General features: G+C 52.8%; 5 protein-coding genes across 5 annotated transcripts; 3 read left to right on the top strand and 2 right to left on the bottom strand.

Annotated features, from left to right (window-relative positions):
* Window positions 1-3,729: 3,729 nt before the first annotated feature.
* Window positions 3,730-4,838, bottom strand: BGZ61DRAFT_567809 (uncharacterized protein; the record flags this gene model as incomplete). The annotated part of the gene is made up of 2 exons (XM_046255980.1): window positions 3,730-4,743; window positions 4,812-4,838. 2 exons carry the CDS (start codon window positions 4,836-4,838, stop codon window positions 3,730-3,732), a joined length of 1,041 nt encoding a protein of 346 aa, XP_046095153.1.
* Window positions 4,839-6,348: 1,510 nt separating this feature from the next.
* On the top strand, window positions 6,349-7,987 carry BGZ61DRAFT_371509 (uncharacterized protein; the record flags this gene model as incomplete). The annotated part of the gene is made up of 2 exons (XM_046242108.1): window positions 6,349-6,765; window positions 6,833-7,987. The coding sequence occupies 2 exons, from the start codon at window positions 6,349-6,351 to the stop codon at window positions 7,985-7,987; spliced, it is 1,572 nt and encodes a 523-aa protein (XP_046095152.1).
* Window positions 7,988-8,686: 699 nt separating this feature from the next.
* On the top strand, window positions 8,687-10,164 carry BGZ61DRAFT_500066 (uncharacterized protein; the record flags this gene model as incomplete). The annotated part of the gene is made up of 3 exons (XM_046251500.1): window positions 8,687-8,728; window positions 9,368-9,573; window positions 9,636-10,164. 3 exons carry the CDS (start codon window positions 8,687-8,689, stop codon window positions 10,162-10,164), a joined length of 777 nt encoding a protein of 258 aa, XP_046095151.1.
* Window positions 10,165-10,970: 806 nt separating this feature from the next.
* BGZ61DRAFT_465903 (uncharacterized protein) lies at window positions 10,971-11,482 on the top strand. The gene is made up of 2 exons (XM_046247635.1): window positions 10,971-11,281; window positions 11,377-11,482. The coding sequence occupies exons 1-2, from the start codon at window positions 11,027-11,029 to the stop codon at window positions 11,434-11,436; spliced, it is 315 nt and encodes a 104-aa protein (XP_046095150.1). The 5' UTR covers window positions 10,971-11,026; the 3' UTR covers window positions 11,437-11,482.
* Window positions 11,483-13,258: 1,776 nt separating this feature from the next.
* BGZ61DRAFT_175179 (uncharacterized protein) lies at window positions 13,259-13,867 on the bottom strand. The gene is made up of 2 exons (XM_046237628.1): window positions 13,483-13,867; window positions 13,259-13,427 (listed from the first exon to the last, which is right to left on the bottom strand). The coding sequence occupies exons 1-2, from the start codon at window positions 13,661-13,663 to the stop codon at window positions 13,300-13,302; spliced, it is 309 nt and encodes a 102-aa protein (XP_046095149.1). The 5' UTR covers window positions 13,664-13,867; the 3' UTR covers window positions 13,259-13,299.

Below are 13,867 nucleotides of genomic sequence, written 5' to 3'. Positions count from 1 at the left end.
ATTACCACATGGGTGACAAAACCATGTACGAAAATGACTGGAGCTATTTCGCACATAGGCTTTCGGCGTTTTTATATGGGGCTACAGTATTGATATGACAGCGCACTGTTTTCAATGTAGCAGAGCTGATGCCATACCAAGCGGTGCTGATGCCATTCCATCGGCACCGAAGCTCCGATAATGCCGGTTCAGAGGGGTCGGGATATTGCAGCTGGAAGCATTGGAAGGAGGTATGAACTCCGACCTCTACCACGATCTCGAACCCTGGTCTGCGTCTCGCACAATGCCGAGGCCCCGTAAGGACTTGGAGCGCGTCAAGGACTGGATCCTCGAGCAGCGGCGAGAAGGACTATCCATTGACACTATATGTGCCCATCTCCGCGACGATGGGCACGTACTCGACGTCAGAACCCTGAAAAGGAGGTTAGCGGAATGGGGTGCCCAGGAGTACTCCCCCCTTCACTCAAAGATTGATACCAACACCTTCGTCGAGCTGATCAAAGGCTACTTCTACCGATACGGATATAGCGACACTTCCATCGTCCGTGATCTCAAGCGACGCGGCATCGAGATCTCCGAGCGGACTGTACAGGAGTACCGTCTGAAGCATGGCATGAAGCGGCGCTTCCGAGATCTGGCTGAACGACAGGAGGCTATTCAAAAAGCAAGAGAGTTCCTCTTCCAAGACGACCGTCAGTCTTCAAGCATCAGAGGATTTGGCAGGGGGTATCTATACCACTACGTCCGCATCCGTGCCGGCGTCCTTGTCGGCCAGAATACCTTATATCGCGAGTACCAAACGAACCCAGAGTGGAAGAAGCGGGCCGAACAAAGACGCCTTGCTGATTGGAAGCACCGGAAGAACTTCCAGGTTCCCGGGCCTAACTTCATGTGGTCTCTCGATGGGTACGAGAAGCTCAAGATCTTCGGCTTCTCTATCTACGCCTGTATCGACACGTACTCGAGAGCCATCATCTGGATATATATCGGCAGGGGGAATACGACTGCGCTGAGTTCACTCAAACAGTTTCTACGGACTGTGTTGTACTCAGGGGTCCGCCCCCTTTTCACCCGCTCGGATCATGGTATCGAGACTCCTCTTTGGGCCGGAGCCCAGGCGATTCTCGCCGACCTTGATCAGACAGAGTTTCGGTATGCCACCGAGGATAACGACCAACGAGTCCACAGGCAGGGAGCGAGACTGAGCTCCTGTCATATCTGGGGCCCAAGCACATCGAACCAACGGATCGAGTCTTGGTGGGAAAAGCTACTCAAAGGTGTCAGTCAGCGCTGGATCGCGTTCTCACACGAGCTGATTGATAGCGGCCTCTTCCAACCAAACCGTCTTGCTCACCAGATCGCGGTGTATGCTCTCTATGGACCCATGATCCGTCAAGAGGTTGCGGACTTCACGGAGATGTGGAACGGCCATCGCATCGGGCCACAGAAGAATAGGGAGCATCTCGTCGCCGGGATCCCGATGGATCTGTATAATACAAGCGAAGTGGAGAACTGGGCAGTCCATCTAGGGCCTGCGGCTCGAGATGGGCTTGCCCAGATGATGGCCGCTGTCGATTCTATCGATATAGACGATCTTCTTGACCCAATAACAACGGACTGGTGTGATCAACAGCTCCGGGATCTTCAGTTCGATGGTCAGCTAGATGGGGAGCTTGATCATAAGCGACCACACCTTGCGATCTACTTACGGCTTAGAGATAAGATTCAGGTTCATCTCGACTGCGGGGCAAGTCCGGTGCTGAGCATCCCAGAGAGTCCAGTTGGAGGGCAAGAGAGATTCGTACGTAAAGAAGTACTCTATCGCACTCAAAAGCTAGCTGACAATGCTTTAGCTTCAGCTCCTCGAGCAGAACTACCTTGAGCCTATTAACAATAGCCTCTCCGGAACTGAGCTACCCGGCGATATTATCAATAGTATGGACGAGCTGATGGGGGACCTGGGTCACCTTGAGCTAGAGTAACTACTATTTCCTCGTCTGTTTACGAGGATGCCGACTACTTGGCCTCCTCGTATCAACTCCTCGGGTTCCAGCAGCGGGACCATGGGCAGTGAAGGCAGGGCCAGCCGAGAGCCCCTTATCCTCTGCCTCTACTGAGAGTGCTGAGCTTATAGAGTCTCGAGCTCGTTTCTGACCCGCGTGGGTCTCGTCCACATCGCTAGTAATAACCTCGATCTGGTCTTCTGCGCTAGCTCTCGAAGGAGGTAGAACTGGGCTCAGAGAGGGGCTCAAGGAGGGCGAGTTGAACTCGCTCCCGATTAACAAGGCTGGCTGTACCTTCACCTCGGCCTTGACTAGCTCTTTCTTGATTCCCTTCTCCTTTTTGAACGGCTTTACAGCTGACCTCGGTGTCTTGATATGACGAGGGGCCGGGACTTGTGGTCGAGGAGGCAATGGCTCATAGAAAACAAGGAAAAGGAGATATCTGCCCTCTGTTTTACTGAAACGAAAAGGGCAGTCCTCGCCGAAAAGCTCTGCGACTGTCTGTCTCTCCCAGTCGAGGTCGCTCAGCTCCGTGATACCCTCTTTAATATGGGCGTTCTGAACGAGTCTCTTGTCGAATTGAAGAACAGAAGAGAGGGCAGGCTTGTCCTTGAACTGAGGGAAGAAGATGCTGTCGAACCAGAAGTGGACAGGTAAAGATGGTTCCTCGTCGACGAAGGGGCGCAAAGCGACCTTCAGCAGCTCTCTAGCCAAAGACCACTGGGGCTCCTCGTCTTCGTCTAGTATTTCCCATGGGTCAGGCCTCGCAAGGAAGACGGTGAGGCGCATTGAGATCTTCCGCCTGCTCTTGTTTTGGCTCTGTTTAGCCACAGCCTCACTGAGTTGCGACGAGCTCGCCCTCATGCCCCTCGCAATCCGACTCTGGGTAAGTTTGGCATCTCGATACACGGCGGAGGGCCGCGATGTTGTGAGGATACGGCCAGGGCCGTCTCCAGAGCCGGTGAAGATTGTCTGTGACGGCGTGGAACGATCAGAGGCTGTTAGGTCGATAGACTGTATAGCGGAGGAGGTGGAAGCTGTCTCAACGTCTCGAAACGGGACTGGCGAACTGTCGAGGATGGAGATACTCGTGGGCCAACGTCTCCCGCAATATGGACACAGATTCGACCCTGGGTAGCTATCGCGGATGAAATCGTGGCTCCGTTGGTACGATTTAGGGGCCACGGTCTTCGGAACATCGGGACATGTCTGCGATAGGACGTGATCGGGCATATCTACGTACAAGACAAGGTCAGTCGCACAATCTCATGATGGATAGACCCAAGCTTACTTAGGGAATGGATGGGGATAGTCCATAACAGCTATAGGTTGGCGATGGGCTGGGTATTGATGCTGGTGTGGATGTGTGAGTGGAAGAATTGTGCCGCGTCACCAGGAATTATCACGACATATTCCCTGGTGGACATGCCATCTAAATGAAGAGATACCTTCCGGATAGTGTGCGGTACTGTAGTCTTGCAAGGGGCCACAAAATTACTAAGTATTTCCACATGGTTGAGGCTTCCCAAAAGGGTTATGTCACCCATGTGGTAATGTGCGACCGTAGGTGAGGGCCATGTCTTAAACCTCCAAACGAAAAAGGCCGCTAGCCGTTTTCTCGTCTCAGAAAACAAAAAAAATAAGCCAACCGCCAGGGTAGACGCGTAATGGGAGAAGAGGAGAAGTAAATAACGGCGCCGTAATTAAAGAGGGGGTCCCATGTATTTCATTCCATAGAACTGTCCTTGCGTTCCATTGAGAGATCATTCTCGAACATATTCCCGTTTTGAAACATGTTCCAGGAATAGCCATCTGTAGATGTCTTGGGCCAAGAGACGGGATCCCAGCTCATCATATTCAAGCCATCTTCGTATAGTTCGCTAAAATCATCCTTCTCCATATCCATGTCGACAGCGTAGGGACCAGACGGCGCGGTGCCACCCATCCACTGCTGGTCGTACAAGGCGGGATCAATGATTTCACCGTCTACCAGCAGCTTGTTTGCCTCGGGGGGCAGGTCGGCGGTCAATGCAGATTCATCACAGTTGCCGTTGCAAACAGGGATTGAATCGATAGGCATTACCTGTCCGAAAACCCCTGCCGCCTGCGATCGAGGAGTCGCTGGGAATGATTTGAATTCGTTGGCTAGCCTAGGCGGCGTCAGCTCGACATCCCTCCTCAGCTCAGGCGGCGGCGAGTCTGAAAGTGAGCGGCTCTCGGCGTCAAGGACGGCGCCTTGGGTGTAGCTGATGTCTCGAGCCGCGGAATCAAACAACTTGCTCAGAGAATTCTGGAACGCGCCACGCTGCGGTGGCGAGACCATCAAGATGCTCTGGGTTGACCATCGTCGGGAGAGGATCTGATCGACCTCGGGAAAGCATTGGGCAAAATCGCTATTCACCTCGGTCTCGTGCAGTTGCTGGTCATCGCCTGACGCCAGCTCAGTCGTCGTCAGTGGGCTCTTTGGGTCTTCGCCCTCCTGTGAGTCCGCAATGACAGACGACTGCCGCTGATGCAGTCCTCGGAGCTGGTAGGACCGCGGGAACACGTCGTCCACCTCCTCGTATATCTCTTCTTTCAGGACAATGTCCCTCGACACGCAGAGGGCCTTGCCGGTCCACAGTTTGTGAACCTCGCTGGCCCGACGCGCTGATTGGAGGCGGGCCTCGATGCTGCGGTCGCCTCGCCTTGAGGCGGCGATATAGGCGCGTTCCTGGTTCTGTTCATGCGATCTTATCGTCTGTGAAATCGCGTTAGTTTCCGTGTGGTAAGAAGCCGAGTGATTGACAAGCGAGGACTTCGAAATACCTTTTGTGGGGGGTTGTCGGAGTCCATGGTTGGGTCCATTGGTCTGTAAGCCATTGGCGTAATGCGAGGCCGAGATAACCCAGGTGCGTGATGCCAATGTCGAATTGGATTGAGAGGCCGTCAACACCACGTTGAACAGGCGTTGTTCGTAATCAGAGTGAACGGCAGTATAGTCTAAGGGATAGTGACTGCAAAGCCAAGAATGAGGTGAGTAGCAATCGGAAAAGTCAATGTTTGAAGTTGAAAACGAGCTTCCTATTGAGAACCACCTGTCGGGGAGTGCAAGGTGTCAGTTATGTACGAGGTGGGACACGCAAGACGAAACAAAATGTCAGGTAAGAAATCATGCTTGATACACTCTCAATTGAGAAAACTGGGCCAACAATTGGCTCCGGAGGTGTTCCGTGGGGCAGATGAGGCGAATGATCGTCGGAGTTTGGGAGGGCTTCAGGGTCCTACAAAACGCAACACGTCATTGCTGGTATATTATCACCAGGAATTTGCCCCTCCAGGCCCACCTGCCCTGTAATAGGTGGAACTGCCCGCTTGTCTGTATAAGTCCCTCGCAACACGTCAAGCCTCGCAACTCTGTCCGACTCTCCGACTCTCCGCCTCCCCGCTGCCATCAAAATGCGACTACAAAGCCGCCTCGATCGCCACCAACTCTTCCAATTCAAGTATTTCCACCTTGCCAACCTGCCCCGCCGGACCCTTTCCTCCGCCATCGAGATTTTTGCTTTTCCATTACAAGTTCACATACTTTATCCTCCCAACCGAGTTGCGTCACGTGACAACACGACAGTCTCACGTCATGGTGAAGCAAATAATCAGTTGTCGCACTGAGCGTGCTTAAGGGGTTAAAGTGAATTTGATGAGCAGCAGCAGTTGTGTTGATTGTTTTATCTCTAAGGTGCGGGGTACTCCATCCCACAGATTTTACTTGAAGCACACGGGGCTATGTGTGACAGTTAACTTGAAGCTTTTCAGCGTCGACATCTGGCCAAAACGGCATCGTCATAGAAAACCTTGCCATCACTAGGCAATGGTCAGCCGGAATCATTGCGGCTCCCAGCAGATGCAGCATCTACTATGCTGATTCCGGGAGAGAAGAAGCTTTTGGCCCAAGCCCAGTCACCTGGGCCATCTGATCACACAAGGCAGTCAAGCCCGTGTAATGGGCGCCATAGCTCGAAGCCTGTGGTCGCTGGCGGCCTTTTGGTTCCCACCTGGGCTGGTATGCGACGCTCGCTGATTGGCACATGCGCCGAACGAGGGCGCTGTGTATGACGTACTATACTTTCTATCGTCCGATGCCGTGAAGGTATAATAGAGGTCCAGAGCAGCTGGGAAACGTGATATGCTTTCTTGCTCGTGCCAAGTGAGGATCGCTTCAGATTGGCCGAGACAAGGCTTTTTTTTGTTACGGGTCGCGAAGACGCGGACGCACGAAGTTACAATCTGCACTTGCACTGCACGATAGAGGCGCCAACTGGCCCAATCTACAAGACTATCTTATGTCACAGTCACATCCGCCCCGATGCCTCGGTTTTCGAAGGTAGATCCGACACCGGAGGACGAACCGGAGACAAACGGTACAAGCGGAACAAGAGACGGAGTCCAACATGCCGAGCCTGATGAGCTCACGCGGCTGTTGCTAAACCGATTGGACTCGGACCGTGGTCTGCTGGGACCGGACAACCCGGCCGTCTCGCCTTACAACCTCTGGAGCATCCGGTTCATGAGTTACCTGACTATATTCTTCACCTTCATATCGTTGGTATGGTGGATATTGATGCTGGTGTTGTCATTTGCGACGCCTCCGGGATTCCAGACACGCGGGAGCGGGTTTCTGGCGTTTGGGTACGCGAGCCTGACGCTCGTGAATATGTTGTTGACCCTTCTGTTCTTCAGCGTGCCTGCTAAGCCCGTGAGAGTGTTGGCTGTCTTTATGTCGGTAAGTTTACATCACTCCCAAACCCTCTATGACATCAACGAGTTCTGATGCGGATGATGACTGGCAGGCTATCCTCGTACTCGATATGGTTCTTATCTTGTCTGCCCAGAAGACACGGTACGAAGAGGGTTGGGTCGGGGCCGTGAGCGTCATCTGGGCCTTGCTCATGAGCCTCCGGGCCCTCCTGACAGACCACCTCGTGAAATGGGGCAAGGCCGAAGAGGAAGAACGGTTGACGGGCCGCGCTGAGACGAGGCGAACGCTCCTAGAGTGGACATCCGTGATGCTGTCCACGGTCGGATACGCCATTATGTCCGCTGCTTTGTTCGTCATAACCTTGAACATCATCTTGCGAGCCCTTGATGCCGCTGTAGCGCCCCCGGGAAAGCTGCATTGGGTCGACGGCAACAAGTACAGGGTCCACGTATACTGCAACGGAAACAAGAGCGACAGTGTCCCTACCATGCTCTTTGAGGGAGACGCGAGCACAGTGGAATACGAGTTTTGGAACTTCGCGGACAATGGTATCAAGAACGGTTCTTTCCCGCGATACTGTTTGGTCGATCGGCCTGGTTACGGCTGGTCTGATACTGCGCCGTCACCATCATCAGCTGGATTCATCGTGGATGCGGTTAGCGAGGCGCTGACGAAGGCGGGCGAGAAGGGACCGTGGGTGTTGGCGAGCGGCGGAATTGGGACCATTTACTCGCGCGTTTTCTCGTCTCGCCACGGAGAAGCCGTAAAGGGTCTTCTGTTAGTTGATCCTTTGCACGAGGATTTCCTTGACAACGTCGGTTCACCGGGGCGGGGCTTCATGCTTTGGCTCCGGGGCGTCATCTCCCCGCTCGGCCTCGATCGCATCCCAGGCGCCGTGTTCCGGGGCCGGACCAGCCGAGACCGAGTGTACGGACGGGCGGCTTGGCAGGGCGGCAAGTACATCCTCGCTCAGCTCCAAGAGAACTTGGTGGCCCGATCATTCACTCGGCGGGATGTGGATGGTAGCAGAGGCATTCAGGACAAGGACACACCGCTGGTCGTCATCAGTTCCGGCAAACATAACAAGGCGAGCGGATTGTGGGAGCGTAAGCAGCGCGACCTGACGAAGCTCACTAAGAACCTGAAGCATTGGGACGTTGTGGACGGTGCGCCGCACGAGGTGTGGAGCACGTTTGAGGGACGCGAGAAGATTGAGCAGAGGCTGAAGCAGTTGGTGCATGCGTGAGCGGGAGGGGATATTGAAGGGAGGCGCGTAAACGAGAAGGACGAGGGATGCTGCATGGGCGGAACCAGATCTTGTACATCAGAAAACGGGAATATATGGAAGCGTGTTAATTAGTTTGTGCGCTGGGCGAGTAATAAAATACCAGTATGCAAAGCGAACGAGCTATTACTCTCCATAACAGCGAGGGGTAAGGCATTGAGCAGGCAAATTTCTCCACCGACGGGGTTGACTTGGCGATGTTGGTGACATTCAAGAGTTGGATGTTGTGTTTTGTTTGTGTTACCACCTAAGACAGAGACAGGCCACCTAGAGTTGGACCCCCCCTAGACTTAGAACCAAGTCCGTGCTCGGGCCTCTGATTGGATAGATTAGACCCACTTGTCATTAGGGGGTGTCACGGGCCAGATGAAATCAACTCAAGAGGTAACCTTATCCCTACTAACGACCCCAGTTTCCCAGTCATCAGAAATTGCCAGGGGCAGTCCATCCCAGGGCCATCACTATCCAGGCCTCGCTCTCGTGCAAATCCACAAGCCGACCCGGAAAACTTGCACGCCAGGACGTTAGAAGGTTTAGCAGATGACGCGTCTCCGGAAGGTGCTCAACATAGCAACGCCACCCTTGAGCGCTTCATTCAAGCCCTTCAGGTCGAGGACACTCGAGACGACTCTGACTCTCTTGGGCCATATCGAGTTGCGTATGATCAAGTGTTTCGGATATTCTTCAGCTCCATCTGCGCTTGTATGTCTACAACTATCTTTGGTAATAACGTGTCATACGCTAATCGGACTCTTAACCACAGGTTCACGTCAAGTTGAAGTCGACGAGCCAGAACACACTCATACTCTTCAGGAGGCCGTGCAATACTTGCAGCACTCCCTTCCTCCTTTACCAACACTCTTCGGCGAGCGAGGTTCCTATAATCCCAGCAATTTCTTCCGGGGATGGGAAACTTTTCTCTCCAATCAGCCGACACAGCCTCTTTCCTTCCGCAAGTCACAGGTGGCCCTTACCCCATCAAATCTCTCGATCTCGCGGCAGTGGGATATTGATAGTGTTTGGTTTGGGGCGAAAGGTTTGCAGGCGATCCGGCCACCAAATGACTTCAAGCTCTCGTTTCTTCCCCCTTCAGCCCTCAATCTTTCCACTGATCAGGTCATTCAGCCGCATGGGCTGGATCTATCAAAGACAAGACATATTCTTATCGGCACCTTCAATACGCAGAGCGTTCGTTTCTCCGCCTTCCTGTTCTTCCCCCATGCTGCTCGAGATTCAACATCAGCTACCAGGAATGCCCTCTCACTCGAGCGGCAGAAGGACCTCTACGACTACATCATCATTCCGGCAGCCTTTGAGGCAATATCTGATCCTTCCCGGTAGGAGATACCTCGAACGTATGACATCGCATATGCAAAGTCTCGTTCCTTCCAGGAAAAGCCTGGCAACAACCGATGGAAGCCGGACGACGTGAGAAGAGCTTTCCATCTCCAGTATACAGTCCCGGCGCAAGATCTCTCGCTCTTCTGGCACTTGGTGGTTGAAAAAGCAGACTCATTACAGATTCCAACGCAGCGGGGAGAAATAGTGTCATACTTCAAGAACCCTCGATCTTTCAATCCCACGATCTGAAAAACACATTTGGTCAAAGGACTCTCGAGGAGACCCTGAATTTGTTCCAACAGACCGTCCTTCAGGCTTTTGATCCTATCCATCTGGATGTTCGCTCTTGCTGGCTTGACATTCGGGCTCGCGACCACGTTACCAGTCTTCCGCCCCATGATTCTCTAGGATCAGAGCTTTATACTCTTTTATGGAAGAGTCAATGCCATCATCACCTTCATGAGCAACTCTGCAAAATTACTCCAAAAGCCCGACTCAGTGCCACATATTTCCGCAGCTTTCTCCTTCAACATATCGGGACCTACCAGTGTAAGGCCAAGCGTACTCGAGCCTCGAACCCAGGCCACCCTGACGAACGGAAGCCGGGGATCATTCTTGCCAAGGCTTACAACTGCAATAAGGAGCTCTTTTCGGTCATGTTTAGTGATTATGATTTGTTTGGATCTGGATTCCTCCCGCTCCTCGCTCTTAATGAAGAAATGATCAATGACTTTTCATCAGCAAACCAAGGCCGCATCAGGCACCCACCTCCCGGCTTCAACGTAGCTCCTTGGTAAAGGCGTGGGAGGCAAACAAGCGCCATCTGAGAGCCATTTCCAACACCAAGGCTCCCACAAGCTACGGTATCCGAAGGGAGATGACTTTTCGGCTCGATGCGATCCTCTCGATGTGGTACCGTGGGTATTTCCAGCCCAATCAGAACCCTCACATAGGACAGCGGGTATGGAACTTCTCATTCGTGTCTGAGTTGACAGAACACCATCCTTTTTGGGTAGTGCCAACTCGAGATATCAACGCTCTTATATTCACCCAGGCCGCAAGACTTGTTCTTCCACTGGATCACTTGTTCCAAGAGGCTGCTCTCAATTTTGCGGTTTCCTCACCCTGCCTCATCCTTGCATTCTATACTGCCCAGCTCTTCTGTCGGCTTCTCACATACACCCTCACCAGCGAGCAGCAGTTCCCGCACGACAACTGGATCTGGCTTCCGCGATGGAGGGTACAAAATCGCCGGGCTCACCAGGCCGGATCGTTGCTGGAGCGGCAAGGCCTCGGGGTAGATGTATCCATTCGAAACTCTGGGATGTGTGAAAGGCTTCTAGCGAGTTGATTCAACTAACTAGTCCCTATGCTGTTTACTTTCAAGATGAAGAAAAGAAAGAATGTAAATACAAACTGGGTGCGTGAAGACGCGTTATATCTTCTTTAATATAGAAGATTCGAGAATCAACTCGATGGCGCTGTGGAGAAGAATTCAGGCTTGGCGGCAGAGCCGCCAGCCAAGTGGGCCTGACCCGTTACAGGATGCTCTAGATCCCCCAAGAATGCATGGACTGGTATGGCGAACATATTGCACTATACACCCTAATCCAGCTCTACATACCTCGGAATCCCTTCCAGCGAGGCCTCCTCTCTCAGATGAATGTCCAGTGCCTTACCGCATCCAAAGTCACGATCGAGCTCTCATTGAGGCAATTACTTCAGCAGGCTCGGTTAGAATTCGATCACGGCCGTCGCCACAAGGCGGACCGGCTCGTTGAGAGCATCGTTTGCTTAGTCACTGAAGAGGTCGCCCGAGCATACCATCAACATATGCTTTCCAAGTTACAGCTGTACTGGGGACGGCTTCGCACCCAAGTAGGATACAATATTCTGCCCCGGCTTCTTAAGCGTCTGCAGCAAGCCCAGGAAGAGTCAGCAATGCAGGTTGGCCGTATCGTTACCGCTCAGACGATATGAAGGTTTATGATGAGGCTTGGACTGCTTACATTAGAACTCAGCCTACCACTCAGTCCGAAGCAGGGCTCCTAATAGTGCAGACCATTTAGACTATTAGTGCAGACTGCAGATCAGGGCAGGGAATACGGACGCCCGGTGTGGACGCTAAGTACGCTAGGTTGTTGGCATGGTGTTACAAAACCAGGGTACCCATGATTGTTGCTGTGCCAACCACTTTGTTTTGGATATTTCTGATCAATTCACTGGTGCGATCCGGATCAACAAGGCTCGTTTCAAGGGGCGCATCATCCTAGTCGTCAATCCACGAACGCCCGTCGTGGATTGATTATTGATCTTGGATTGTAGTCTGCACTAATAGTGTAAATGGTCTGCACTATTAGGAGCCCTGGTCCGAAGAGATGCCATCAGATCTACCTTGCTGGATGGCGACCCAAAAAAATTTGCCACCAGAAGATGGCTGGTCCAGTTTTGATTTCCAGCGCCTCTTTCAATGTACGGATACTCCATCTTGGAATCGCCTCCACTTCCTTGAACTTTACCGGAAGTTTAAATGATTCTGGGAAATGATTCAGGATTACGCGGGTTCATTTGACCACCGATTCAGTCGCATCATTGGCAACTTCATTTTGGTGACATTCAACAGCGACCATACCAAGGAAGTCGGTACTAATCGCAAGCCTGCACCCTGGTATGTTCACCAGGTAACCTTCTTCCAGATACAGTACTGGGCGCCATACTTCTCACCACCCGGGAGTGCCTTCAACTCTTCCTGGGACTCGGTTGAGGATTATCAGCATCGGCATCCCGACATCCCGCCAGGTACAATCTCGAGTGCTGTGAACGCGGGGGAGTTTCAGCGCCATTCCAGTACATTCGAACATTTATGGCTACGAGTACTCATTCGCCATGATCAGCTACAAGAGGCTAAAGCTAGGGGGAGGAACCGGATTTGCCAACAAGTCATGCAATGCTTAGTAGATCTTGTAGGACCCCCATGGAGCTATGAAGGCGATGTGGCGTTCGTCCTGCCATGGAAATTTTCCAAACCAACGGTGGAAGTCGGACAGCACGAGGATCATTTCCGTGTCCCCATCCTCACAAAGTCGGCCCGGTTCTCGACCAAACCTTGCCAGCCTACGATTTTGTTACCGTCCCGCCATAATGCCATGGCCTTGATCGACGCGATTGAATCTCTTCCTCGACTTAACAGAATGTCCTTCGGCGAGCTGAATGGATCCGTAAGGTACTCCACAATAATGGTCAGCAGTATGCCATACGCAGCCATCTGGAGGCAAAGCAGGGGGCAATAGACTCGGTTACTAGGCCTAGTTCAATGCTCCAGCAGTTTTTGGCCCAGACTGAGCCACCTCAGAGAGAAGTTGAAGTCCATTGATGCTATCAGTGGAAGTTAAATGCATATGGAGAACAGGGTACGGAATGGTAGGGTCAGTGTGTGGTGTCATTATGACTGCAATGCTTCTACCTCAGAAAAGCAGGACGGTAAATACAACTTCAGAAAGCCCTCCGAGCGGCAGACCACGAAGACTCGACCTCTTTGACCCAGGTATCCAGGTTGTCCTCTAGCTCTTCACGAGTCGTGCTCTCAGTTTGGAGGCGGGTCTCGGTCTCTTCCAGCTGAGTCGTGGGCTTGGCAACATTTCCTTGGAGGTGTTCGTTCTCTTTTGTCAATTTGGGTAGCGTCTCTTCGGAAACGAGCATCGAATCGACAGAGGCTTCGAGCAGGGGGTATGGGTCGGGGCATTGGACAGCGAGGTGTAGGCGGAAAGTAACGCCGAGTTTACCGACTTGGAATGATTCGTGATGAGGCCGATAAAGTTTTGGTAGGCTGGGCAGAGATGTGAGTCTTCCATCGAGCGAGGGTCCAGCGGTGTGAGTCGGCAATCTGCGTCTTACCTTTGAGCAAGCCCTTGATCTCGGTTAACTTTGTTGGGTCATCCAGCTTGCGAAAGTCTTGTCTTCTGAGCAAGGTCCTTGCGCTGGACCGTCGAGTCGCGCTGGTACGCCACGATCTCCAATGCCGTGTTGTCGAGGTTCGAGGTTAGGGTGGTGAAATCGAGGTCTGCAGCAGGCGAGTCAGCTCGACTATTCAGGGGACGCATCAGGGCCGCTAAGACTTCGTACTTCTCCATGCCGCAATTGCATGGTGAAACTTGTTGGAGGGCCCGCCAGGCGTCTATGTCGGCGGCGCTGCGGATGAGGATGGAACAGTCGGAGCTGTGGGAACTCCTTCCACGATGTCTGCCATGGTGAATGCGCGTCTCTCTCGTATAATTCGCAAGGTTCCGAATCGACCATCAGTCGAGCTGCAAGCCTCTCGTGGGCAACCAGCAAAGTCGAAGTGGGAGTGCTCTGTGGCAAGCGACTGGGTGAGATGCGGCAGGTTGGCGGACTGAGTGAATGTCAGGAGCTTGAAACTGAAGCTGAGGACGAACGTGTCCAGTTACTTGCTAGGGCAGGCGATGCAAAACCGAGGTAGACTACTCCGTACCGCTTGGATGG

Source organism: Ilyonectria robusta (genome assembly GCF_021365365.1).
Source record: "Ilyonectria robusta strain PMI_751 chromosome Unknown BGZ61scaffold_46, whole genome shotgun sequence".
NCBI classification, from domain to species: Eukaryota; Fungi; Ascomycota; class Sordariomycetes; order Hypocreales; family Nectriaceae; genus Ilyonectria; species Ilyonectria robusta.
Note: the sequence above shows the minus strand (reverse complement) of the source record. Positions and strands in the feature narration are given on the sequence as shown.

What these genes read in the sequence shown, in the direction of transcription:
- BGZ61DRAFT_465903 (XM_046247635.1), top strand. Translation starts at nt 11,027, where the DNA reads ATGAATGTCCAGTGCCTTACCGCATCCAAAGTCACGATCGAGCTCTCA. An exon ending in TGCCCCGGCTTCTTAAGCGT is followed by an intron (nt 11,282 to 11,376) that starts CTGCAGCAAGCC and finishes TGGACTGCTTAC; the next exon opens with ATTAGAACTCAGCCTACCAC.
- BGZ61DRAFT_175179 (XM_046237628.1), bottom strand. Translation starts at nt 13,663, where the DNA reads ATGGTCGATTCGGAACCTTGCGAATTATACGAGAGAGACGCGCATTCA. An exon ending in GCGGCATGGAGAAGTACGAA is followed by an intron (nt 13,428 to 13,482) that starts GTCTTAGCGGCC and finishes CGCCTGCTGCAG; the next exon opens with ACCTCGATTTCACCACCCTA.